This window comes from Lepidothrix coronata, unplaced genomic scaffold (assembly GCF_001604755.1).
Source record: "Lepidothrix coronata isolate B3197 unplaced genomic scaffold, Lepidothrix_coronata-1.0 Scaffold86, whole genome shotgun sequence".
Classification (NCBI taxonomy): domain Eukaryota; kingdom Metazoa; phylum Chordata; class Aves; order Passeriformes; family Pipridae; genus Lepidothrix; species Lepidothrix coronata.
In genome coordinates this window covers 3,235,633-3,262,269 of record NW_016690266.1, presented here as the reverse complement: position 1 = coordinate 3,262,269, position 26,637 = coordinate 3,235,633, and the positions used below count along the sequence as shown (strand labels likewise).

Here is a 26,637-nt window from a genome sequence, read left to right as displayed (position 1 = left end):
CTCCAACTCCCCTGCCATGGACAGGGACAACATCCGCTAGACCAGGTTGCTCAAAGCCCCACACAACCCAGCCTTGGACACTTCCAGGGATGACGCATCCACAACTTCTCTGGGCAACCTGTTCCAGGGCCTCACCACTCTCACAGTAAAGAATTTCTTCCTAAGATTTCAGTTTGAAGCCATTCCCCCTTATCCTGTCGCTCCAGACCCTTGTAAATAATCTGTCTTCACCCTTCTTGTGGGTTCTCTTCAGGTAATGGAAGGCATCAGTTTGGTCACCCCAGAGCTTTCTCTTTTCCGGGCTGAACAATCCCAATTCTCTCAGCCTTTCCTTGCAGGAGAGGTTCTGTAGCCCCCTAATCATCTTGGTGGCCTCCTCTGGACTTGCTCCAACAGCTCCATGCCCTTCCTGTGGCAGGGACCCCAGAGCTGGATGCAGCACTGCAGGTGGGTCTCACCAGAGCGGGACAGAGGGGCAGAATCCCCTCCCTTGCCCTGCTGGTCATGCTGCTTTGGATGAAGCCTTGGCTTTCTGGGCTGCAAGTGCACACTATAGGCTCATGTCCAGCCTCTCACCTGTCAGCACCCCCAAAGTCCTCCTTCCAAGGGCTGCTCCCCCCAGCCTCTGTTGATACCAGGTGTTGCCCTGACCCAGGTGCAGCACCTACACTTGGCCTTGTTAAACCTAATGAGATTCCCATGGGCCCGTTCCTCAAGCTTGCCCAAATCCCTCTGGATAGCACCTGTCCTTGAGGAGGGTCAACTGCACCGCTCAGCTTGGTGTCATCTGCAAATGTGCTGAGGGCCCACCTGACCCCTTTGTCTGTGTCATTAATGAAGATACTAAATAACAAAATTGAAAGCTTCACATTACTAACAAATGCTCAGATATTAAAGTTCTTTTCCATTAAAATTCACAGGCTTGCAATCATTGTTTAAAGATAATGGTCCCAACATCAGATAGGAAAACAAAAGATTTAATTATAGGAAATGTAGTATAATTTGAATATGAAACAATAGGGGATTAGATAATGCATTTAATTTTCACAGGTGAAGATTCCAGTTCAAATCATCTGTGAACTTGCCACAAATAACTCCTATCTACTGAAACTGGGGAGTTTCAAGAGCAGACTGCGTTTGAGATGGTGTCAGGCTCAGAAGAGATAGCAAGAAAACAGAGAGAAATTGGAAAATTAATGCTTAAGACAAGAGTCTCTTGAACAAAGAACGAGGGCACTAGACCAAAATTGATGGAACAGAGTTCCCTAATGTATGGTTGCTGTGTTCTGTCTGAGGGCTATCTCCCTCAATCAATTTCCTACCTGTAGCAACATCTGTGTTTCTCCACTTTAATGGAAATAAATCTTCCTGCTTTCTTATCCACTGTGAAGAAACAGACAGCTTCCAAGGCTTCTACTTGTAAGAAAACATGTCCTAGAGAGGACTTGCCACGCTACAGAGTGTATTTTTCAGAAGCTGAGATGGCACAACCAGACCTCAGCTTCCCAAAGCCTGCAGTCCCCTGCCGTTCCTTGGGTCTTTGTTGCCACAGTGAGGGATGTTGCCTGCACTTCCCTCATTCCTTCTCTTAGCACATACCTACGAGTGCCAGAAGAACCAAGGGCCACTAGTTTTATTATCTACAGCTTGTAAGAGAGAAAGAGAGAGAGATTAATAATATCAGGTTTAAGGCCAACATGGGTAATGGTCTTTAATGAGGCTTAAAGACTTTGGGCAGAGGCAGAAGGGCAGAAGTACTTAAAAAATCTCAGCTGTGCACTCAGTCTCTGGACAGCACAGATGGTAGAGTGAAAAGAAGTGAAAATATACTTGTGCTGTATGTGCCACAGGAAGAGCTGAGTGAGTGAATCAGCACACCAACACCTATAGCTCACTACAGACCAGGCAAAATACCAGTTTCCTTGTAGGCATGAGGCAAAAAACAGAAGCATAGCCATGACTTTAACTAAGCACCAGTAAAGCACACATTGTGCTCATGGGATTCTCGTGCAGAGACAGTGGTCCTGTGTCCACAGAGACAATATCCGCCAAGATATAATATATAGAGAATTATGTGGATTACACTAGTGGTGAATTTAGTCCTCTGACTACACTATTTGCAGTGTTAGGTTGTTTTTAAAGCTGCAGACTTTTCATGTTGAAGCGATTTTTAAGTGCTCTTATGCAAAGTGTAATCACACATTGATTTTTCCATTAAAACTACAAAAGTCTTAAATACCTTGGGGGTGCTGGCCTCTATTAGTCCCTATTCTTCCATCCTATTTCTCTTGGTAGTGTTTTACCACCCCTTGGTGTAGGAGGAAAGGAAGACTGCTTGCTTAAGCTGAAAGCACAATCTTGTATTCCATGAGTCCAGTTAAAAGCAGGAGTAGAAAATTGCTTTTTGTACAACAGGGAGGGAAATTATGCTCGGTTCTCCTTATGTTCCTTTTTAAATTACAGTGTGGGAAACCTGAACATACAGATGTCTGGATTTTGGAAGTTTGCTTTGAATCTGTTTTACTGTGGCAAGGTTGTGGGGTTTTTTTAAACCATAGGAAGTCCCCCAGCTCTTCAGAGGAGATTATTTGTAACAATTGCCCTGAGAAGCCATTATCCCTCAATGCAGCCTTTCCATTGTCACCTGTTGAATAGCTGAGCTTCAGTTTTGTGCTACCAGCATTCAGTAGCATTGATCAGTTTTGCCATTGACATCAGGTTAATACCTTTGCAGAGAAGAGGAAAGCAAATTTTCCTGAACACCAGCAGGTAAATCCTGTGCTTCTATCTCTTTTCCAGAAGGCAGCAAAAGAAGTAAGAAAAAGCTTAGTTATAGAGGGTGGATGCCCCATACAGCTGAGTGGCCAGGCCCAGGGCTGCTGGTTTGTTTCACGTTCCCTTCTCACCCCCTGCTACCCATTTCGGGGCATTGACTCCCCTACTTGTCTTGTGCAATTCAAAGCCCTGCTCAGGGAAATATATGGATAGAAACACCATATAAAACACAAGGATTAAAATAATATCCAGCCTATAGCATATTTATCTTCAGACATGTCTCCAAAAAAGCCTCTGAAGAAAGGCAGCTGAATGGAACGATTAAAGAAATGAACCAAGAGGAGTCAATGAAGCTGAGTTTAAAGAACATGGGCTGGAGCTGTGTTCTGGAATATAATCGATTGGGTTATTCTTTCCATTTTTGTTCTATCCCTATGCTTTACTTTTTTTCAGCAAGGAAAAAACCCATCTGGGTTCCAGCTTATGAATAAACATCTAATTTTCCTGTAACAGAATTCCTACCATTGTCAAGTTACACTGTGCCTGAGTCATAACCAGATGACAACCATGTATTTTCCACAACTACTTGAAGTAATTTGCCTCCTGAAAACCCATTTGCCAAGTGCCTTACAAAATACACTTCCTTAGTGATCTTTGGAATGGCTGTTTATGGTGTTTACAGTGGCTTTGGTATTGCTATAGAATAGCCTGGCATTGTTTTGACAATAGCCACCAAAAAAGTGTCAGGAGAGAGGCCAGGCAGCTGAGCAGGCAGGTCACTACTGCAAGATTCAGCAGATGCATTTGTGACTCTCTATTGCATTTGTGGCCTTGATTAGGGCACTGACTTCTTCCTTTCCAGCCCTTCCTTTTTGCCCATTGTTTTTTTGATTCAGAGACAAGGACTCTCTTTCCTTCTGTGGCAGTCACCAGAGTCTCAGTAAAGCCTTTAGTTACTACTGCCCTGTAAAGGAGACCAGACCTGTACCACACCACATCACATGGAACCACCACTGCTGCTACCTTCAAGTTGACACTCAGTGTATTTGACATACTTAAGTGTTAGAAAAAAATGAAAAATAAAATAAATTAAAAAAAAAAGAAAAAGAAAACCCAGAAACAAACAAAAACCACCACCACCACACTGCCTTTCTCAGATGGAGGCACTGTCATTGATTATGATAAGCAATTCCCTTGCCTGATTATTAAAGAAGCTGTAGGATATTTGCTGTCCAGGCATGTAGGCAAAATTCATCCTACATCAGATGGTCCCAAAGGAGAACAGTTGAATTTCTGTAGTGATGGGAAAGAGAGAGCATTGGGAATTATCTGCCTCACTTGGCCTCACTCACAGAGGAGCTGACAGTGCTGGGTTGGTAGCAGCAGATTCTCCATTTAGGGAGGTCCAGCATCAGCTCTGGCTCCTGCGGACTGCTGTAGCAGTGCTTTAATGCATCTTCATCAACACTTCCATAACAGCCTGATTATTGTGATACTTTTCATTTCTTCATGGGAGAGCTCAGGATGGATGGATGCTTCATCATGGTCAGGAGACAGAAAAGGACTGCCCAGATACCAGCCCCATGCAGCAAGACCCCTCTGCTGTGGAAACAGATGAGTGTTGCTCCAAAGGGCAAAGAGGGGGTAGCAACAATAAAGGAATCTCACTTCAATGTCTTTACTGTGGTAGGCTTGAGGCTGCTTTATGTAAAATGATTAAGGCTTTTAGCAGAAGCACAAACTGAAGCTGCCAAGAGAAATATCACAGAAGCTTTAGAAGCAATACTTTTTTCAGCTGGGATAGTCAAAACTCAGTTGTTGAGTACAAGCCCAGGTGAGTCAGATCTAGCCTGATGACAAACCATACAGCTGCTTTCGTATAAATGTGCATTTATACAGTGACCAGATTAAGAAGGATATAGCGATGACCAGCGAGGAGGCACTGCTGGCGTGGAGCCACTGGTCTTTCCCAGCAGCACCTTGTGTGGAGGCTTCCCCCATACTGCTCCTCTTTCCCAAAGCCCACCTGTTAACATTTCCTAAAGACTTTTAACTTACTTGCAGCTATGGAAGGGCCTTCCTTTTGTAATATTTATAATTATTGCACTAGCTGGAGGTTTCTTTTATGGAATCCTTTCTTTACATTCTCCTCCTTTGTTTGCTACAACCCACTTACAGTATTTATAATAATTGATATATGTCTCCAAACTCGTCCTTTCTTAAGAGCTCTCTGATACAGTGCAGGGGTCTCAGCTCAGGTATCAGAGAAGTAAGAGGTCCCCAATGGCACTTCGTGACAATTTAGGTGATTACTGCCCTGCCCTTTAGGGTCAAAGGAGAAAGACAAGATCAAGTAGCCACAAAGATGAAATCAATCCCTGTCAGGGTGGGTCAGGCATTAGGAGGTTTTAAATACTGTTAAAAGCTTGCATTTAATCATAAAGCCATCAGCCAAGTGTTTTATAACCACTGCAGCTATCCAGTTTCTGGTGCTCAGGGTGGAAAAACTTTTATTAACAAATGCTGCTATGAACCAACCAAAAATGAAGTTCAGCTATATTTTCCGTGATATTCAGCCACACTCATACAGGCACATGTAGAAGAAAGATCTGCTGTCCCACCATGAGCAAAACTGCTTTAACATCAAACATAGGTAACCCAAACAATGTCAAGCAGTGTGACCTGTGTTGCTCATATGGATGGACTGATCCACTGGAGGCACTGGGGTTTTACAACATGACTCTGAAAAGTATTAAATAAATCACACACAGACATTGCAGGAAGTATGACCCAGTCTATCCAAAGGCACAAAATGCCTAATTTCTGGAGTAGGATCATTCTGCAGAGACTTACATGTGCTATCACATTTTTCTTGGAGCCAACTGCAATAGTGAGAAGGAGGTTGGAAGGAATAGCATTGCACAGCCTACTTTATAAAAACAGAATTGGTTTTCTCCAAAATACTGGGACAAATTTGCATTCCACCACTGAGGCAAATCTACCAAATTTGAGCTGAAGAGCCCCTTTAAATACCCGCTCCCCAACAGCTGGCAGAGTTGTTAGTGCAGCCATTTGGCCAATCCCTACTTTCCACCCTGAGCACAGCAAGGTAGCCAGAAAGAGAAGGAACTGATCTCTCTACATCAGAGACTTCAAATCCCCAATCAGACCATCTGGACTTTAAGCTGAAAGATTTGACCCTTGCAGACACCTTCCCTGAACACAAAAGCTCTTCCCCACGTGAGCTCAGCCTGTCCAGGACCATGGTGTTTGTCCCCCTGCCACCTTCCTCCTCCACCAGTGGTGTCACCCTACCTGGAGCCCATCCTGTAAGCATCAATACTGCTTATGGCAAGTGGTCTTTCCCTTTCAACATTTGCAATTAATTTTCATGAATATTCTCAAGTGCCACACAAAAACGTGACACTAAAAAAGCATTAGATCCTTCCTGTGCCATCCCCTGATTAGCTTTTTCTCATCGTCAGGAGATTTATGAATTTAATCTCTGTTTTATAGAACTTATCACTTTTAACAACTAGAGGAAAATGCTAAATTGTTTTTATTGCTGCTAGATGTTCAAAGACATGATGCTGTATATTGCCATTTACATTTCACATTAAAAGTGAAATATGTTGAGAATGTGCAAGTATTTGTTTTAATTTGACCCATCTGTTAAATGAAAAACAAAGAGGACTTCTAAATCACAATATTTAAATTCAGCGATTTGTAAACAATTTATATGTTCATTTCTTCTGGGTTAAAACTGCCCTAAAGCATCACTATTATGAAATCTCCAAATTAAATTGCTTTGCAGGCCAGAGTTTCTTCCTCCTCAGTTTATTAATTTATTCCCAAAGCCAAGTAAATTAGCAAGACTCATATTAAAGTCTTACCACTGAAATAATTTGGGGGAATTTGTGGAAGTATCTACTGCCTCCAAAAAGCTGAGAGTACGGAGGAAGTGTCAGATACTGGTGGCAAATTCCCTCATGATAGAGGGCAAACTAGTTGCTTTCATTTAGCTTTCCAGTGCTCCTGCAAGCAGCACCATCTGCCTATTCCATACTAGACCATCACCAAGGAAGAACAATAATCAAGAAGGGGAAAAAAGTCATGGCAATTTACCTTCCCCCCTCAGCCTAGCCAGGATTTGGATCTTAGACTGGGCTTTAATGTAGCTGTGGTAATGGTAACTTACAACGGGTTGCAGAGGCACAGACATTTAAGGAACCCACAGGTAACACTTCAAGAGCAGATCTGTTTTTCTGCTTTGTGCAACAGGTATATTTAGCTACACTGCTGTGCCTCTACCCCAGAAATCAGTACTGTCAAGTGGAATGAGGATACTGAGAGCCTTTCAGTCACCCACATACAGGGCCTCTTGCCCTAGACTAACAGACTCCTTGTGAAAGGAGATGATTTCTTCATTAGATGTACACTCTGAGCATGAGGAAGGGCTCTGTACAGCCTGGAGTGTCACATCTCCCATTTGAAGCCCTTGTCATGCTCCCTGCTGGTGGACTGTGCAGCTCCACCCTGTCCCAAACCCAAGTCATATGCCTTGTCTGAATGACAGGTTTTCACCGTGCTCTCACACAGCTGCAGCAGGAAAGGGGCTGGCTGCACCCTGGGCTCTTTACCCTGCATTCATGTCCTAGCCATAGACCATGGCAAAAGCAGGACTAGAGGAGGAATCAGAGAACCCTCAGAAAGCAAAAATAATTTAAAAAGAGGAAAAAAATAATAAAAGAGCTAATCTACCTAAAGTTGCAGAAGTGGACAGACCCACAAGTTTCAATTCCCTCTCTTCAAAATCAATCAGAGCACTAAAAAGCAACGCACAAGTACTGGGTCTACTGCATATTCTTACACTAGGTGGTTCATTTATTATATTCAGTATCATATTAAGCAACCCAATAAAACAGGAACTATTAGTAATGCAGCCAGGGCATGATTAAGGGCACCTCTAAGAACATCAACAAATGTGGAGACTACATGGATCACAACCCGGAAAGATTCCAAGTTGGCGAAATGACAGCTTGATTAGTTTTTGTCTGACAAATGTGGCAACAGAGATCAGAATCAAACATAATTTCGAGGTTACAGGCCTTCAAATAAAACCAGAGAAAAAAATTCAAAGAGGGCAACCAAATATCAAATAAACTCTCCAGCCCAGCTTCTTTGATGCTCAGATGCAACACAGCCATAACTACTGAGGTTAAATAAGAACTCTCCAAGGAGCATCCTGAATCAACAGGGAAATGCCTTTAGAGAGGGACAAGCTTCAGATCTTCCAAGACAGTCTTCCTTCCCATCAGGAGCCTTACTAAGTATGCTCATATTTGTAATTTATTGGGAAAATATGCAAGTAGAGCTACTTTATATCCAGGCAACTGTTGCCTATTGCTACCCCAAAGGTCAAGCTGCAACAGCCTATCACCCATACTGCTGCACATAGGCATGCAGGATAATCAGACAACAGAAATAGCAAACAGTGAATGGATTTTTCCTTCTTTTTCCCTCCCACCTGTTCTAATGACAAAAAGAGTGTGTCAAAAACATACAGAGACATCAGATTTTTTAAAATGTATGCTCGCAACCAAAAGTATTGCCTATCCCTCATTTTGTACTGGTCTCCAACCATACATTCCCCATTTGGAGGAACTTGGTGAGATAAAATGGAGGCTTCTGGGCTTCATTCCCATGTGGAAAGGGGGCAGAGGACAGAGGGGAGGCAGAATAGGACAGGGCTCTTACCCAGGAAAAAAATGATCTGTCTCCTGGAGCTCTTGCCCTCTGAGCTCTCACTTTTTCTTAGATACTTCTGGTGCTTTTGTCCTCCCTTCACTGCCACAGTTCCTTCCTTGTGGATCATCAGGGCTTTCATCATGCTATGGCACATGAAGGTGACAGATCCCAGCACTATGATGTACACAGCAAAGGCACTGAAGATGCTGGCTTGAAAGAGAGGAAACTTGGAAGAGAGGCTGGTACAGATGGTCATGTTGTACTTCAGCTCAGGTATGAGGTGCCTGGGAGTAGGTCTGACACAGGCCATCGTACTTTGGTAGCCCTCGACGATTTCCAGGGGATATTCTGTGCCCATGGCAAAGAGCAGGGGCAGAGCCACCAAGACAGATGTCCCCCAGACAAAGGCGATGAGCAGCTTCACCGTGCGGGGTCCAGAGAGAGACTTGAACTTGAAGGGGTGGCAGATAGCGATGTACCTCTCAAAGCTGAGGGTGGCAACGTGCAGCACAGTGGCATAACTGCAGGCTTCAAAGAGGAAGTAGTAGAGCTTGCAGGCAATGTTGCCATTGGGGGTAGAAAAGGGGCTCCAGATGGCACTGAAGAACTCCACGGGCATGCCCAGCAGGATGACCAGCAGGTCAGAGCAGGCCAGGCTCACCATGTGGTCGGTGACCTCCTTCTGCAAGTAGCCCTTCTTCTGCAGGATCCTGGTGGCCTTGATGGTGATGCTGTTGCCCAAGATGCCCGCAATAAAGATGCAGATGTAGACTAAGGCCAAAGTGATCTTGATCCACAGAGCCACCTCAAACTCCTGAACATGGCTGTGGTCAATGAGATGAGAGCAGTCTGAAGTGGATGTCTGTCCTGCCATGAGCAGCCCCTGGCAGGGAGGAGGAACAAAGTGCCCTCCTGCCTTCTCTGATGTTCAAATTCACAGCAAACAGGTTCTTTCTCGCTTTGCCCCTCTCACAGAGACGCACATGTCCGAGCAGTCAGGTATAATGTGTGTCACCTGGCCACACCTGTGGGGTTTGTTAGCAACCCTCTGAGTCAGTAAGTCGAACAGGAAAGTGTTTCAGCTCTTACCTATCTTTATGGCAAACACCTCTTTCTCCTTTTGGATTTTCCTCCTCCTTTCTCTATGGACTGAAGCTGCTGTTTTCCAGCCCTTCACGATATGAACTGCTCTGCTTTCAGCGCTTGCTTCTTCCTCTGCAAGCAAAGCAGCTTTTGGTCCCCGCCCCAGGAGGAAGTCTGTGTGGTTACAGCTACTCTGTTAACCATTAACTTAAATCTTGGCTATCCCTAGTTCTCTAGTCACTGGCAGAACAGCGGGTTTAGAGGAGAGGAAAAAAAAAAAAAAGGGTGAGCCACCCATGTCTGAAATTCACTTCCTGTAGCAGGAGGTTATTCACAAGGATGAAAAGAGGTGTTTCACCTAAAGCTGTTGGTTTGGTGTGGTCAGGCTGAATGCGTGAATGGACACATGCTAAAGAGAAAGTATCTCCTCCTGAGTTTAACATTAACTGGGCTTCAGACTCCATTACTACGTGTGCTAATGCCACAAGCTTCACTACTTTACATTTCCTTCTATCAAGACCTCGGCATCTGCAGCAGCAGTGTTGGTTATGTGCAGCCATGGACTGATTTACATCAACAGGACATTCTGGTTTTCAGTTGCTGCTGCTGAACTGGTAGCTTCTTAAAATAACTGGCTAGACTCCAAAGAGCCTTCTCAGAAGTTATGAAGTAAGCTGAACTCGAGATTTAGACACATCAATTGTTTCCCTTCAAATTTCCGTCTTCTCATGTTAGATAAGAGCAATAATGAAGTCAGTAACCCAGTCATGCTCATGCTTTCAAATAATCTGGAGTAGCAGGGGATGAAAATGTACTTCCCCCTACTGTGTCTCACCCCAAGGGGAACGAATTTAACATGCTCTTTAGTTTTAGTTTCAAACCATAGCACTGAAGGCTCCCAAGGTAACCCCTGGAAACATTTAATTAGAGGGTGTGTATATGGATTAGGAAACCTTTAAATTACAATGCAAAATGGCCATACAGCTTTTGCAGCTGTAATAGAGAGAGGCCCAGTACTGTGATCTGCTCCAATACCAAATCTAAGAACAGTGGGTTCACAAAGTGATTTTTATTAACTAGACAAGCTCATGTGACACTTGCAGCTCATGATAAAAGAGAAACATTAGGAAGTTGTTGTTAAGCAGTCTCCTCACATTCAGTGGTTATCACTGTACCTCAGCAGCCCAAGTATATAATGAACAAAAGATGCCCAAACCAGGATAATCAGCACCTGTTTCTATGCATTATTTATGTATTTCTGTTTCAGAAAAATCACCTCAAACCTTGCACAACTTCAAGCTGTGTAGTGCCAGTCATCTTTCCTTATGTTTGATAATTCACATTTGTTCTGCTCAGACAAGCTTTCTATTATTACCCCATTTCTTTCACTTAATTTTACTTTATAAAAGAGTGAACAAAGATTACATATGCATGACTGAATTGTGGAAATGAAGCTAATTAAAATTTGCTGCTTACCATCAAAAGGGAAAAGTGAGAGAGAGAGAGCAAAAGAGAGAGAAGGCCCAATAGGATTAGATCTCCCCCTTTTTTCCACACCAATTATAAAATGCAGAACACAATTTTGCATTTTCAATATTATCTTTAGAACATACACAAAGTTTATTAAGTTTCTAATAAAGAGCTGGTGCCACAAAGGGGATAGGAAGGAAAGAGACAATTGTAGATGCTCATAGACTGAGACCATTAAATATAAAAAAATATTACATAGGTTACTGGACTAGATAAACCAGGAGTGAATATTCCAGAGATAGGTATAAAATCCCTATCATGGGTGATTATAAAAAAATATATCTTCTTGGAGGAAGAAATTTCTGACAACTAAATCTGATCTTTGTGGCATGGAGGTTGAGAGATCATAATCTTTACCCTGATGGACATGATACCAGTTTATAAACATATGATTTGTGTCACAGTCTCATTTTAGGGATTTCCTTAAGTTTTCCTTGATACCTCAGAACAGTAAATACCATGAGTTAATTTTTGTGTTGTTGCCTTTCCCTTAGCAGTTTCAAAAGAGAACTGTGGCCTCTGTAGTTGCACCTGGGAGAGCACTCCAGGGAGTTCCTCCTGACCCAATTTGTTGCAATTGCACACCATGACTTCAGCTGCCAGCACTGAAGAGGAGGCAAGAGCATTAAGGGTAGAAATCACCATATTTCTTTCTAAAATCAGCACACACAGATGTTGCACACTGCCAATCACTTGTCAGCATCCTTGGTAAGCAAACAGAGCCTCCTTGAAGATGCAGATCACATGTGCACAGGGTACAGCTGGCTCTGTGTGCCACTTGCTCGGCCAGTCATGTCCACCCGAACACCTGTGGTGGTGCAGTTGTTGGGAAGAGATGAAGAGTGGTGGGAGCCAGAGGAACACTGAGATGGAGCAGATTGTTGTTACTGTAGTATATAAGGTGATTTTTCACCTTCAGAGATAAAAAAGCTGCTGTGATCACCCGCCCCGGTTTGTTGTCCAACAGAGTGTACAAGGTTTCCTGAAGGGTGCTTTGCTTTCTTGCCTGGTCCTTGGATAGCACTCTGGTGAAAGGCCTTTTGGGGGCAGAGGAAAGCAGAGCTTTATCATCCATCCTTTAGGCCACTCCATGAAGCTCACCTTCTGCCCCTTGTGTAGCACACCATCTAGCAACTCGCAGTGCCCGGGGACCAGGCTGGGTTGAGGCACTCAGTCCTTGGCCAGCTGCTGTCTCATTAAAAGCCAAGTCCCCCAAACTCCTGATGAGGTTGGTCCCCCAAAACTGGCAATTAGTACAAGTTGTATTCCAATGAATCTTGGAAAAGCAAACTCATTTGACAGATGCCGTTGCATTTCGGTAAATGGATTGTAGATTAACCTTTTCCGGTGTGTGTGGAGATCATTCTGCTCCTGCCTTACAAATGCCCTTTCTTCCCCAGCTGTGCAGCGCCAGCACGTGGGTTGGCTGGGGGTGCCCAATCTGCAGAATCACTCTGTGGTTATTTCTCAATTACCATACAGCATGGATGCCAGGGTGCTCTGATAGGCAGACAGGCACTGCCACACTTGCGTTATCACTGCAGAATTATCTCTCGATAGCTGTGTTGTGAATATGCAAATCCACCTTAATTGGCTACGCTAATCACACTGCTCTGACTGGTTTCTGTTCTCAAACTGTTCAAGCTACTTGACAGGAACAAAGAAAATATCTCAGTTTCTTGCTTCTCTTAGCTTAAAAACTCTAAAACCTAAATGAAAAAGGAGAGCTATCTCAAAAGCGAAGAAAATGAGGCTGTGAAAAGGATTAACTTTTTTTTTCAGATAAAAACACATTGACTTTTTTTTCTTGGCAGTCTTTACCATTCTCCATCTCAACAAACCTCTTGTCCCTAGAATAGCTGTGATACCTTTGTCTTGCCAATATTTGTTTAGACAAAGCGAATCCTGGGCTTGTTCAATTCTCTTTGAAACACGAGGTAAACAAAATGAGATTGCTGTTCTGCAGAGGCAGCTACCCTGATCTCCACAGGCAGAGGGGAAAGTGCAGTGGGAATAAAAGGAAGAAGCAACGCAGACAAAAGTGAAGTGTCCAAATGATTTTAAATGTTTTAAGAAATCGATTTGCCTGAGACAGCTCATGTTGGCTTTTAAAATTATTTTTCATTAAAAATTTAAATAATTAAAGACTGCAGTCAGCTCCAGGTTTCTTTCTGTTTTCTGGAATCTAACAAGCCTCTTCTTTACTGTTAAGATCCATTTGTATTCTTCTGGTGAGTTATTCTTGAATTATATTTTTCTTCTATGGAAGATTATGATGATAGTTAATAGCATAAATAAGTACAAGTCGTTTGTGAAGTTTATATCTTCTTAATTTCCCTAAGAGTTTGGTTTTGGGCAAAACAGTCTAAGAACCATCGTGCTGTTAACTGCTTGGCTCACTTTCTTCTGGCAACACGAGAGACTGGGTTATGCAATCTGGGCAGTGGGTCTGCTGTGTAACCTGAGCATCCATAATGAATTCTCATGGAAATAGATTACCTCTTCAAAGGTGGCATATGGAAAGCTGCCATCTTTTATTCAGCAGTGTGCAGTGCTACCTGCTGTAATGCATCCTCTTGGAATATCATGTTGTGCATGCTTGCTTATTTGGAGGATAGAGAAGGGATTTCAAATGTGCTTCCAGGATACACAGTGAAAAAGATCTCTGCTCCAAATCGTTCCGTCTAAATAAATAGATCAAAGCACTTCAATACTTCCAGTGTATTTTACAAATTGGAAAGCAACATGAGAAGAAACTGGGGACAGTGAGACTAAATGGTTTATCCAAGATACAGAAAAATCTGTGCAACACATAAGCCTCCTCATCAGTACACTGGATTCCTGCTAACTTCCTCACACAACCTGCAGCACGCAGACTGCCGAGCAATAAATGCATTTACACAGCTCTTCTCTGGTTGCTCTGGTGCTTTTAACTGATGTTAATTCACAAAAATTAAAACCCATTTACAGAACCAAAACACATAATTATTGTACATAGTCATATCTGGAGGTGTTGAACAATACACCACCTGCTGTCTGATCACCTTGGTAAATTCAACGCATTAAAGCTCCTCAAAGCCTTCACTCAATTGCAGTTCTGTCTGAAGTAAACTAGGAGGTGTGTGGATTGCTGTGATTAGATGGGACTGCACTTTGACTGACAAGGAAGTGAAACGGTTAATTTTCCACTCTTGGAGTAAGGAAAGAGATGCACTTATCTGTCCCCTGACACTGCAGCAGGTGTGAGGAGGCCAAGTAGAGGCCACTAACTATGGCCACAAATGGAGAGAAGCTGACTAGACAGGCTGGGAAATGCAAGTAAAGCAAGTCTTATCCTGAAATGAGATGGTCCTTTTTGCATCCTTTAAGAATGAGGCACCAAAGGAAATGAGTTTATTTTTTTCCTATGCCTGACAAAGGAGCTGTAACCAAAATTAACACATACACTAAGCCCAAGTCTCAATAGTCACAAATTGACTGTATTGAACACATATCCTGAAATACCCACCAGACTCCCCTTTGTCTGAAGCACAGTGGCAACAAAGCACAACATTTGGTTCAAGAAATCACTACTGTGAACCTTGGGACATAATCCTCAGCACACTGAATCAAATATAATTTTTCTCTGTGTAACTTCTGGGCTGCCACCTTATCCAAATAGTTGTTAATGGCTGTAAAATACTATTCAAAGCTCCTGTTTAAGAGCATACTCAGTTCCTTATGCCATATTTTAAAGCTGTCTTGTAAAACTCTTCTATGCAACGTACTTTTTAACAGAGGCTCACAGTTTTGGACCTGTTATGCTACTGCCCTAGAAAAAACTTGAGATTTCTTTGTCTGAATGCAGCTAATTGCTTAAAGTGACAAGATAGAAAAAGCTTCTGTAAAAACGCATCTCAGAACCTTATTTCTCCATAATTTTTGTTAAAAATCTGCAAGGTCAAAAATCTCTGGAAATGGCTGTCATATGCAGGTACCAAAACACTGCAGTTTAAAGCTCATGTTTTTTTTTCTTTTGCTGATGAACCAACTGTGAATCTTCTAAAAAAATGTTGATGGTTCAACCCTGGTCTCCTGAAAGATTTTTTTATAGAAATATTAAGCTTTACTATTGGAAGGAAAAGCAAAAATTATCTCCTTGTTTCCTTCTTGTGCTTGCCATCTCATCACCATCAGGACTTGCACTCATGTGCCCAGCTGAGCTATTACAAAATCATTTTGCCTCTCTTCAAAACTCATCTGATGGGATTTAGCCCGAAGTAAGCTAATGACAGCTTTTTGACCTGCTTCTAAGGAGTCCTAGCAGCATGTCACCACAGCAAGGACACTTCTGTCACCCTGTTCTTTCTCATTTACAATACACACGTGATGCCAAGATTCAAAATATCTGACTTCTCACTTTAAGGAACTTCTATTTTACCATTATATAGTTCACTCCCTCGCAGAAACTTCAACAAATTCAATTTTAAATAGCTTGTAAGAAAAAAGGTGGAGTGCTTTACCCTTTGCTGCAATCTGGGCTACAACAGGTAGCAACACCTACCTCTGGGTAGAGTAGGACAATTAACGTTACACAGTAATTTATTGTATAGAAGATGCCACATCTGGGTATCTAAGTAAAACATGTACATTCAGGGATAAAATCTGGCCAGAATGCAGGGCTCCAGTTCTTGTTCTCAGGGAAAACACTAAATGAGTTTCAGAGGTTTTGGCTCCAGGATATGCCATAACCACAGGCTTTGTGAAGCACTGAACCTTCAGTCACTGAACCATCAGGCTCCAGTTTCTGACTCAAGTTGTTCTCATTCCTGCTGTCCTCATATCACCAGGGCAGGTGTTCTGTGCTGCTCCATGCTGCGCTGTTCCTCCATGCCCAGCACACAGCACCCAGAAAGCTTTGGAGGACAATCTGGGCTGGAATGATTTAGGTTGCAGCCTTGCTCCAGGTGTGCTGCAGACCGTCTTGAGCTACCAGCAGCACACAGGGTCTGAGGCAAAGTCCCGTGCACACCAGTCACAGAAAGAACAATGCCATGCGGGCAAGGAGGGAAGCGAGCCTGGAGAGCCTTGAATCAGAGCCTGAGGAGAGAGGAGATGGCAGGAAGAAAACCCTGGCTGGGACATGACAAGGAGTAAAGGCTCTCACAAGGCTCAGTGCCTCAAGTCAGGGCTCTGTGGGCACAGTGTGGGCTCAGCTCTGTGTGCCTCCTGCCCTCCTGTTACCATGGGCAGTGCATTTCCTCTGTGCCAGTGGCTGACTTCCCCACCAGCTCGGGATTTACTCATGGGAGGATTGCATTTTTTCTTTCGTTTTAGCTGTCATTGAAATGCAGAGGCAAATATTAACAGTGTAATGGGACTATTTGGCAATTTAGTACTATATTGATAAATGTAAGTCAAGCAAGGAAAATGTAAAACAAACAAATGTGAAAGCGAGCTGATCTAAATTTAGAGCATACACTTTAACATTTGCATTGCTTGTGATGCTTTTTTCTGATGGCCCTGCACACTGTGTGGGGGAGGAGGGTTTCCTCATTTGTTTTGGGCATGCACTTATGCTTACTTTATCTGTGCGACTTCCTTTGTTTCTGAAATTCTTCTACTAAACAGTGACATAGGAAGTGGCTGGTCACTGTCCTATGGATACAAATCCTGAAACTGAACAGAGAAATAAATAGGAAATGGATCCCAAAATGTTTTTTTTCCCCATTGGTGCTTTCACCTGTGTTTATGTGGTACCATATTCTGTCCAAGTGGTTGTTTAAGTACAACAGGACTACCTATCAGTACATACATTGACCAATAAATTGTTACAACTTCATATACCAAGTAAGTAGAGCTCTTCTGTTTTGGAAAAATACAGCAACTCCTTTGTCTGTAGAGAACCAACTGCTTTTATATAATTTTTGAAGCATGAATTATATAAAGTGCATGTGAAAATATTTTAGTTATCTCTTTTTTATCTTTTCTCTCTGAATCTCTAATTCTCTCCTCCTCATTCCCACCCCTCTTGACAATAGTTTCTATCTTTGTTCCACAGCATACTATGCCTGCTAAGAAAACACATGCTTTAAACAGCTGGAAGTGACAACCTGCTGCCACAAGGCCTGCTCTGACATCTAACACTGTCACCCCAGGATTGCCTGCTGGCAGGGAAGATCCTCCTCAGTGGAACCAAGTCCTGATTGATGCCATCCTAAAGAAGACATGTAAAACATTCCTGCTGCCCCAGGAATATCACTTTCTCTCTGTTGACAAAAGGAGTTCCTAGCAAAAATACAGTGTGGAGACAGCACATAAAGGGATGTGAGACAAATCCAATCTTTGTATATAGATCAGCTGATATATCCCACCTGTTTTGTGAATGTTACTTTGATTGCCCAACTGTTGGGTGCCTTTTCTTTGTTATTGTAGCTTCCAGTCTTAACTTTTCTTTGACTCAAGAGCTATAGGAAGAATCACTGCATGCAGAAACCAGCTAGCAATACAGACTGCTCAAGAGTCATTACTTTTACAGGACATCCCTTCAAATGAATAAAAGACTTGGGTCTAGGCTAAAGGAAATAACTCTTCGAGGATGGAGTTTGCCTGGTTTGCTCCTAAACAAACATTTGATAGGGAGTAGAAATTATCTGGAGTAACTATCCTAGAAAGACAGTCTTTCCAGATACTACTCAGAAAGAAGGAACTGACATTTATAAAAACACAAAGTCTTAACTCAGACTTGTGTACTACCTACAGCGAGAAAAGGCTCTCTGGGAAAAAAAAAGTGACCTGGAACTACAGAACATCAATCAAAATCCTAAAAGGATGATAAGTTGGGAAGGTCTCCTAGAAAATGTTTTGTGTGTTTTTAAAAGTTTAGAGTTGGTCTTGGATTTTGTCTACATGTGAGCTAAGTTTAAAAATACATTTGCAAACCCTCTGTGAGATTTGTACAGGACACTGCAGGTGAATGACTGACTCAGGGACTCTGCTGCTGCTCTGCAGCTCTGGAGGCTGTGCAGGACTTAGAACAGACCCCCCTCCAATTTCCGCACCCATCTCCAAAATAAATTCTTGGTAGAAGATCTGTACCCAAGAACATGCTTAGAGAGACAGAGCAGTGCAGTTTAATGAGCATCCTCCTCACCTAGGTGGGGTTTCTGTACACACAGTTTGGTAAAGGAAAGGAAATAAGAAATGAGCAAACCAAGAGACAGGCTTGAGGTTTGGCGGGTGCCAAAGGACAATAGTTTTCTTCCATTTAGACCAAACTCAACAGACTTGAAGTGAGAGACTCCTGCATACTAAGGTTTTTCTCTCTCTTCTTTTAGTCCTGAAATAGCAAAGTCTCATACTACCAACACAGAGGTCAGAGGCTGAGAAAGCCCCAGACTGAAGACTGTTCCTCTAGAAGTTATATAGTGCTGTCATAAAACCAAATGTCAGTATTAAATGTAAGTACTTTACATCTTTAACACCACTATGTGGTGAATCCAGAGAGACAGAGCTGAGGAAGCACTAAATATGGTCAAAACTGCCACTTCCTTTTGTTAACTGAAAATATAAGCTATTTTATTTGCTCACTTTGCTGTTATTGAGAGAGATGATTTGCCTCCCACGCTGAAACATTTCGGAATACAGTATCATGCCTGTACCCTTACTGTGACTGTGCTGTGTAAAGCACCATTGTTTCATTCCCACTTTGATTGCAGCATTGCTCATGGAGACTGCTTTTTCCAGGCGTTGTACCTCTTACTTCTGAGCTGTGAGAAATGACAGATCCAGCTTCTCAAACTGAGGGGAGGTGCATCCTTCCCAGGGAACTTGGGAGGTGCCCCTGAGAAATGCTCCTCTCTGCAATCCCTACAGAAATGTAGGAAGCAAATCTCATGTGCAGAGAGATTTCTCTTTCTCCCTAAGCAGGTGGCCATAGTGCTCTTCCCCCTTTCTCCTGCACAAGGTGGCAATGTTTAGCTCATTAGAGAGGTTGTCAAAAGTCCAGATGGATAATTTCTGAATATTCTAACCTTCCAAAATATTTTCAAATATTCTAATCTTTGGGAAACAAGTCAGTATGGATTTCTACAAATATACAAGCTCTGGCAAGTCATTGCTCTTTTTTCCAGTCATAGGCTTTTTGAGGCCATTTACATCTCTACTATGTTACAAATTGCTCAATAATTGTTTTTGACAGGTTAAACTACTAGTGAGTATAAAAGAAAATAATCCCAAGATAGTGAGCTGAACAGTTCAGTGATTCTCTAACACATTATGCTACTGGAAAGCCTTAAGGAGCTCAAGAGACAGGAATTCCACAGACCAAGGCTAGATATAACATAGGTTAAAAACCCAAATTACTCCCTAACCTTATAGCACCCATAGGAAACCAAAACTCTTCTGCAGAATTTTAAATTTGGAACATTAATAAAATAACTGCATTAGAATGCCATGATTTGTGTTACTAGTCCATGGAAACACTTTAATTCCTTTTTATCTCCTATGAGATCCTTCCCATAAGGATTTCTCTAAATTATACCTCCTGTCCTTCAGTGTTGTGGATTAATAATGCTTCACTAATGAGGATTAAATAGCTCAAGAATTCTGTGATGTGTGCAAACAGCAACACTGTAAGGCAAGATTTGTATTCAGAACCAAGAACTTTGTTCAATTTTCAAAGACCTGGAATTATGCTGCAGAACTTCTCTAGGCAAAATTTGACTGCCTTCAATGAAAGCTCTGCTTTTTCATTTGTGGGTTCATTACATTGAAAATCAGAAGTGAACAGGCTACTCAGATCCCATGACAATCACCTGGTCCCTCTGCAGCGTGTACATTAGCTTCTGTTTGGCTAAGATATCTGTGCCCTTCTTAACCTGGAGACCTCAAAAGATGAAGGCATCATCATTTCTCTTTGTAGTTCCTTGAAAATGTGAGTACAGTTTCTTGTTTCTGCTTGTTTGATTTCTACCTCCAGATGCTAATCCTTGTGACTCTAATTTAGGTTAAACATCCCTTGAAAAAGGACTTATAGTCTATCCCAGTCACCTATGTATTTTCACCTATGTGTGATCTTCCTGATTATTTTTTCCTTATAAAGAGATACTGACTCTGGCCCTCTAGTAATATTTGTTTTTCTACATGGAACCCAGCTTTTTATATCTTTCAAGTCACATCAAAAAGCATTACTGCGTTTAGTCTCACCAGGATGGTACACCTGGGAGGTGCCTTCTCAGTCCTATCAGCTGTTTCTCAGCTAATGCTTCTTTCAAACTCATCCTCCTACTTTCTGCTACAGTATCACATTGGCAGGTTATATTGAATTAATCTCCTAAAACATCTTTGAAGTTGCTGTTTTCCAGGGAATTCTCCCTTCTGCTGAAGTATCCTTTTTAGCTTGTCTATTTGTTGCATTTTATGCATGGGCTCAGATGACCAGATATTCTATGGAGCAAACCAGGATACCCTGCCCTCATGCTCCCCCACTGCCCCAGGCTTTAATCCACGTATTTGCAGCTGGATCATTGATGAAAATGTCCAGTAGTTTCAGATGTTGTTTGGAATACATGCAATTTTTTCTGATTCCCAGAGGGGATGCCTGGCTCCAGCTCTTGATTAGCCCTAGCTGATCAGTCTATCTGCCACATTTTGTTTAATGTTCCCCGAACCAACCTCCCTAGAGCACTTTAAGAGTTCTGTAATAATTGCCAGTGATATCTCATTTTTGAGATCTGTTAGCTCATTTTTAATGCATGTTTCACTGAAGCCGTAGAAGGCAAAATTTTTCATCTGAATATAAGGAAAATATTATCAAAATCCACACCACTCCCATTATCAACACATTCATAATCTCATTCAAAATCAGTTTTGCTGCATCAGCTATATTTTTCAGAAAAACTGTGCTGATTAGCATTTATTACATTTCTGTCCCTTGAATCTCTATAATTTAAGTCCCTTATTAACTTTTCCATTATTTTGCCCAGGACTGACTTAAGATTAAGAGTATAGTTTCTTACCCACATCAAGTTTTTTAAGTCTTCGGAAAATGTTATTAGATTAGCTATTTTACCCCACATGTCATGATTTTGAAAAAGAATCACAAGGCCAGAGGTGCCCTTTTAAATAGCCTCTTTTCAGATTTGTAGAGTCTGCTGATTAAAACTTACGTCTTCCTTCTTTGATATCAACCGAGAAACTTCATTGAACACTTCTAAATCATTACAGACAATTTTTTTGCCTTCACCTGGAAACAGCCTAACACTTGATTAAGGTCTGAAGGATTGGGCTCTGATTTGACTGGAATATTCCACTGCAGCATATGGCTGTATTTAATTTCTGAGCTCTTCTTTTCTCTGTCTGTGTAGTAGAGGGCTGGATACTACAATCCCACTGCAATCAACTGCAATAGTTCTTCAACAGGTTTGGGTCCAACCACAATTGAATTATGAATGAAAAAAGCTGTTGAAATGAGCTTCCCAGCTCCCCCACATCTCCTTACTATTCCTGAACTAACAGTAGGAAGCCAGTATCTGGAAAAGATGAATCACTTCCATTTACAATTTTAGCAAACTGATATATTAGCTGTGATAGGGGAATTTTGGTACTTCGGGAGGTGTGAAACTGTGAGTTTTTTACTGAGTGCAAACAGAGGAATGCAGGGTGCAGATGCCAAATTTCTACTTTATGTTACCAAACTACTCCTAATTTGACATATAAACATATACTGAGGTACAAATCTACCTGGTACCCAAGTACTGCAGTAACTGTGTGGAAGGACTATTCTCCGTGCTCTGTTGCTCTGTTTTAGGCTGCTAACTAAAACAGTTGCTTGCTTTTGCATCAATAAAGGATTAAGACTTTTAGCTTCTGCTGAAATAAACCTGCAGTCTTTATGCTGCAATTTCAGAGTGCTTCATCAGAGGGACAGACTTAGCAAAACAATAAATATGCTATCAATTTTACCTTATCAGAATAGCTAACACAAGCATGCTGCTAGGAAAAGTCTGGCTGTTTTTAGTGGTACACAAGCTGCATTTTCAGCACCAGTTTTGATCCTGAAGTACTCTGGAATGCCCCAAAAGGTGTCATGTAAGTGTCTCTCATTTATGATAAAGAAGTGTCAGTGTAAATTCTGAAGCAAAAATTGCAAAGCTGGATTTCATGTCCAACAGTAGATTTCCAAACAATATACTTTGTACTGTGGTCATGTTTCAGTGCTGAGCTGTATGATTTATCCTACAGATTTCATTGCACACTCTCAGATTACTGTGAACTTCAGACATTGATATAAACATTTTATTAAGTTGTTCTAATGCACTGCTGCCATGATGAAGCTCTGGAAGTACAATTGATTTGCCTTGAATGTTTGAGTAAGATATTTCACAATGACTTCAGAAGTATCTCCAAAGTAAAAATACTGTGAAAAACAAACAAACAAACAAACCAACTTTCAAAACCCCACCTTTAAAGAGGAATGAAGGATGTGGTTGTGTGGAGAGCTTAAACTCGAAGCTAGGCAAGTAAGAACTGCAATTCATTGCCACATTGGGACAAACAGCGAGTGTGTCACAAGGTACTGGCCTCAAGGCAGCTTCCTGCCAACAGGGCTGCACTGGAACTCCTGCCCTGTTGCTAAACATCAGAGAGAGGTGAGAACTAGAGGCATTCACCTGAGGCAGTCAAATTGCCCCTTGGACTCCCTGCAGCAAGATACAGACCAAAGCTGCTCTTGTGCAAGATTCCCCACAAAGCCAGCTGGGGCAGGAGGAGTGTTGAAACAATCCTGCTGCATGAGCTTCTTGCTGTTAAGGCTGGCTCTAGACTGGCACAGCTTCCTTTAAATGCTGTGAAAGTTAATTCCACCTTTGGCAGCACCAACAACTTTTGAGATCCACTCCATTCCCCAGGCTCCAATCTGCGCTCTCCCGCCCCACAGTCAGGACTGGGGTGCTTTAGTTACATGGGATTACAACTAAAATCACTGCATCCTCTCCCTGATGCCAGTTAGCACAGGACAGTAACAAGCACATGTTTAACTGTGGTTTATATTGGATTAGATCCTTAGAATAAGGTAGCTACTACCTAAATGGTAACTGAGCCATAGCCTTGTAGATGGCTGAAAAACTAGCAGACCCGTGTCTAAGCTTTCTTGCAGCTCCTTGAGTGATCCTGGGTATTCCACAGCACTCAGCTGCTTCTTCTGAGATTAAGGTAGAAGAAGGAGGAAGGAAGAGCTGGCACTGTCCTCTAGGGACATTTGACTTGGTACGTTAATGCTGACAATTTTAATTACTTTTATCTTTTTTATCCCTCTCTCCCATACTGCAGAAACCGTAGCCAGCTCAGTGGAGAAGCAGAAGCAGATTGGGAGCAGTTTTTATGCTTTTCCTGGAGGAGATGAAGAATATTATTTACCTATGACCTTAAGTAAGAATATGCAGATTCAATTTAATAACCAGCTAGGAAAATACACACTGCCTGTGCTTGAAATTGGACCCATCCAGCCATTGAAGAGTTTAGCAATTGTCTTCCTTCACGTTTGTGTGGGTGCATATCAGTGGTCAGCTCCTTAGGCATTTGCTAAGACTAGTGCTCATTTCAGATAGTTCTTGCCATTTCAGCTCTGGTAAAAGCTCACTTTTTGTACCTCTATGAAGCACTATTTAAAAGTCAAAGACTTCTGGTTACCTGGCAACCTATAAATGAAGTCTTTGGAAAAGGAACCTGAAAGGAGGGACCTATTGAATATCAGTCGTCTTTCTACATTGTAAATGAAGGTATCTCACAAAAGATGTCAAATATAAATGGGTCTTTCCACTCTGGGACTAGTTTCTACTCAGAAGTATTAACAAAATACAAAAATATAGATATGTTTATATGAATAAGTAAAGATGGTAAATGTTTTCCCTATCCTGACCTTTTCATTATCCTGCCCTGGCAGGTGTAACTTGACCTGAGCTGCAAAGAAGCTTCAGCTCTCTTAGAAAGGCTGCAAGTGTTTAACATAATTAATTTCACCATAGGAACAGTCAGAGGAGTGTGCTTGGGCAACTGGTGCATCCAGGGCACTGTAATTTCCTCATTTCAGGCTTCAACCCTGAATGGAAATATTGTCCTCACCCATCCGATCAGGACCTCAGCACTGGCGTCTGTCCAGTTAACAATACGTTGAGAGAACACTTTTATCTTAATTCCTCCTGTAATTCTGAAGCATAACCTGACTCTAATGTGAGCTAGAGAACAGTATGAGTGTTAGAGAAAGCAGGATGAAAACCAAAGTGTGAAACGCTAAACAGAGCTTTCTGAATTGGGTGGTGAGCCAGGGCACAAAGGCTGCTCCTTCCCCTTGCCATTCCTTGCTAAGCACAGGAGGAAGCTCAGGCTGTTCTCTGCAGATGCAGCAGCAGCAGCACACTCCCAAGCAGCTGAACACAAATAACACACAGATGTCTGATTTGGTATTAATATAATTTCAGATGTACATTAGAGGGGCAGATGTATAATCTGGGACTACATCCAAATTGTCTTCTAAGGCGGTAAGATAATCAGTAAGAATTTCTTGTTTTTTATTGTTGCTCATTCTTGCTCCTGTCCCTTAAAAACTAAAGCAAAGAAAAAGGAGAAAATAGTAACAACCTTTAAAAAAAAAATAGCCAAACAAAAACCAGAACAAAACTAAACAAAAAAAAAACCAGACTGAAGCATCACAGTTGATGCAGTTCTATGTCACATTATCAGACTTGATTATGTCTGGAAGTGCAATGGCTTTTGAAGTAAACAAACATTTAAACCTGCCCTGTCCTAAAATGACCTTTTTCAACTGAGGATCAGACCCCACTTAACAGCTAGTGCTTATAAAGAAGAGAAGGGTCTTAAAAAGTGTTTAAATGTTTCCTTTCACAGTTCCCATCGAGTTACCCCTCAGTCTCCTGCAGAGGTGTCTGTTCTCTGCACTCTGGGTTGAGAGCACCATAGGAAGGCAGGTGTCAGACAGGACACAGTGTTTATAGAGTTACTTCCCATTGATACAAGTAGTGAAACAGAAATGATAAAAGTTCACCTCCCTGTAAAAATTCAGAGTAAGGTGGGATGCCAACGATCCTGCATTGTTCCCAATTGCCCACACTCTTATGAAAAGAGCTGTAAAGCTGTTAGAGAAGTTTTCACGTGTTCCTTTTGAATTATATAGATCACCAGGTATAAGTGTAGGTAAATAGTCTGGAAGAAGGAAAAAATCCCTGCCTGGCTTAACCCCATCTGTAACAATATTCTTCAGGCTGTCTTGAAATAATACAGAATAGTTATTAAAAAAAAAAAATGAAGCTTCTTCCTGCTGCTTCATTTTTACTATACAAACAAGAACAATCAAAGGCTTTGCAGAGGTGCAATCAAAATTCATTCTTCCTGTTTTTTTTTTTTGTTTTTTTTTTTGAGGCCAGCTACCGAAGTCACTGTGCTGGAAGATGCTAACAAGAAAGAGGACTATTTTGAGGTTTGTTATCTACATTACAACAATGGCAAGTTCATCAATACAGATAGGAAAAATATCTGCCAGAGCTACTATATGAAAGTTATACAGTACTTTCATCCCTGGCAGGGCACGAGAACTATGGAGTCTTGTGGTAGAGTAATGACAATAATATCAGACTCTATTTTTCATCTTCCCCCAAAACCCAAGCCCTGAACCCAAAGCTGTTTTTCCCAAACACATCATAAAGCCCTTTTGATGACTGAGAGCTGTGATACTGAATTCATGAGAGCAACAGAGTGCTGGCCTGGGTTCCATTATTGGTGAAAAGATGGGAAACAATCAGATCACTGCTGACAACTTGAAAGCCTAGCAGGAGAAATAAGAAAGTACAACAGGATTTCACAAATCACTAGGTCCATAGTGATAAAAATGTTTTACTTACTTGGAGAGGAGGAAATAAAGTTTTTCGAATCCTGAATCAGAAGCTGTGTTCTAGCTGGATGCAGTAGTTGGATCCAACAGACATAAAATACCCAGGAAAGAAAAATAATCAAATTGGAAACAGCTACAGATTACTGAAGTAACAAGATGAAAGTCTACCAAGTATCATTCAGCCTTTAGAATGTACAGATGGATGCAGAAAAACCTGAACCCTGTCTTATTCTGTACTATTTAAAGTTACGCTCTTAAACCCAAAGACCTTTTGTAAGATTCTTGCAGCTGAAATCAGAATTAAGACTCCAGTTAAATTTAGCAGATGCCCACAGGTATCCCATAGAGTATAATTAGTCATCTGGAAACTGAGGTGAAGAAAAAATATTCTATTATAATTATTTTCATTTTCCTAAGACAAAAAAAGCATGAGCAGATTAAACAAGCATATATCAAATACCATCAGGTAAACTTCTTCACAGAGTTCAATAAAAACTTAACAGAATGCAGCTGAATGCCTACAGTATAGTACTCTGCACCATGCAGTGCAATAATTATGCACAATTAAAGCCTACTGTGCAATTTTGTTTCCATAAAAGCTCACTGACTCACACCAA

The 26,637-nt window shown here is 41.7% G+C and overlaps 1 protein-coding gene across 1 annotated transcript in view; it reads right to left on the bottom strand.

Annotated features, from left to right (window-relative positions):
- GPR39 (G protein-coupled receptor 39) overlaps positions 1-9,731 on the bottom strand; it is a 78,227-nt gene extending 68,496 nt beyond the window's left edge. The window contains exon 1 of the mRNA XM_017820944.1: positions 8,533-9,731. Coding sequence (XP_017676433.1) covers positions 8,533-9,397 — 865 coding nt within the window. The 5' untranslated portion in view covers positions 9,398-9,731. The remainder of the gene's footprint in view (positions 1-8,532) is intronic.
- Between the last annotated feature and the right edge of the window lie 16,906 nt (positions 9,732-26,637).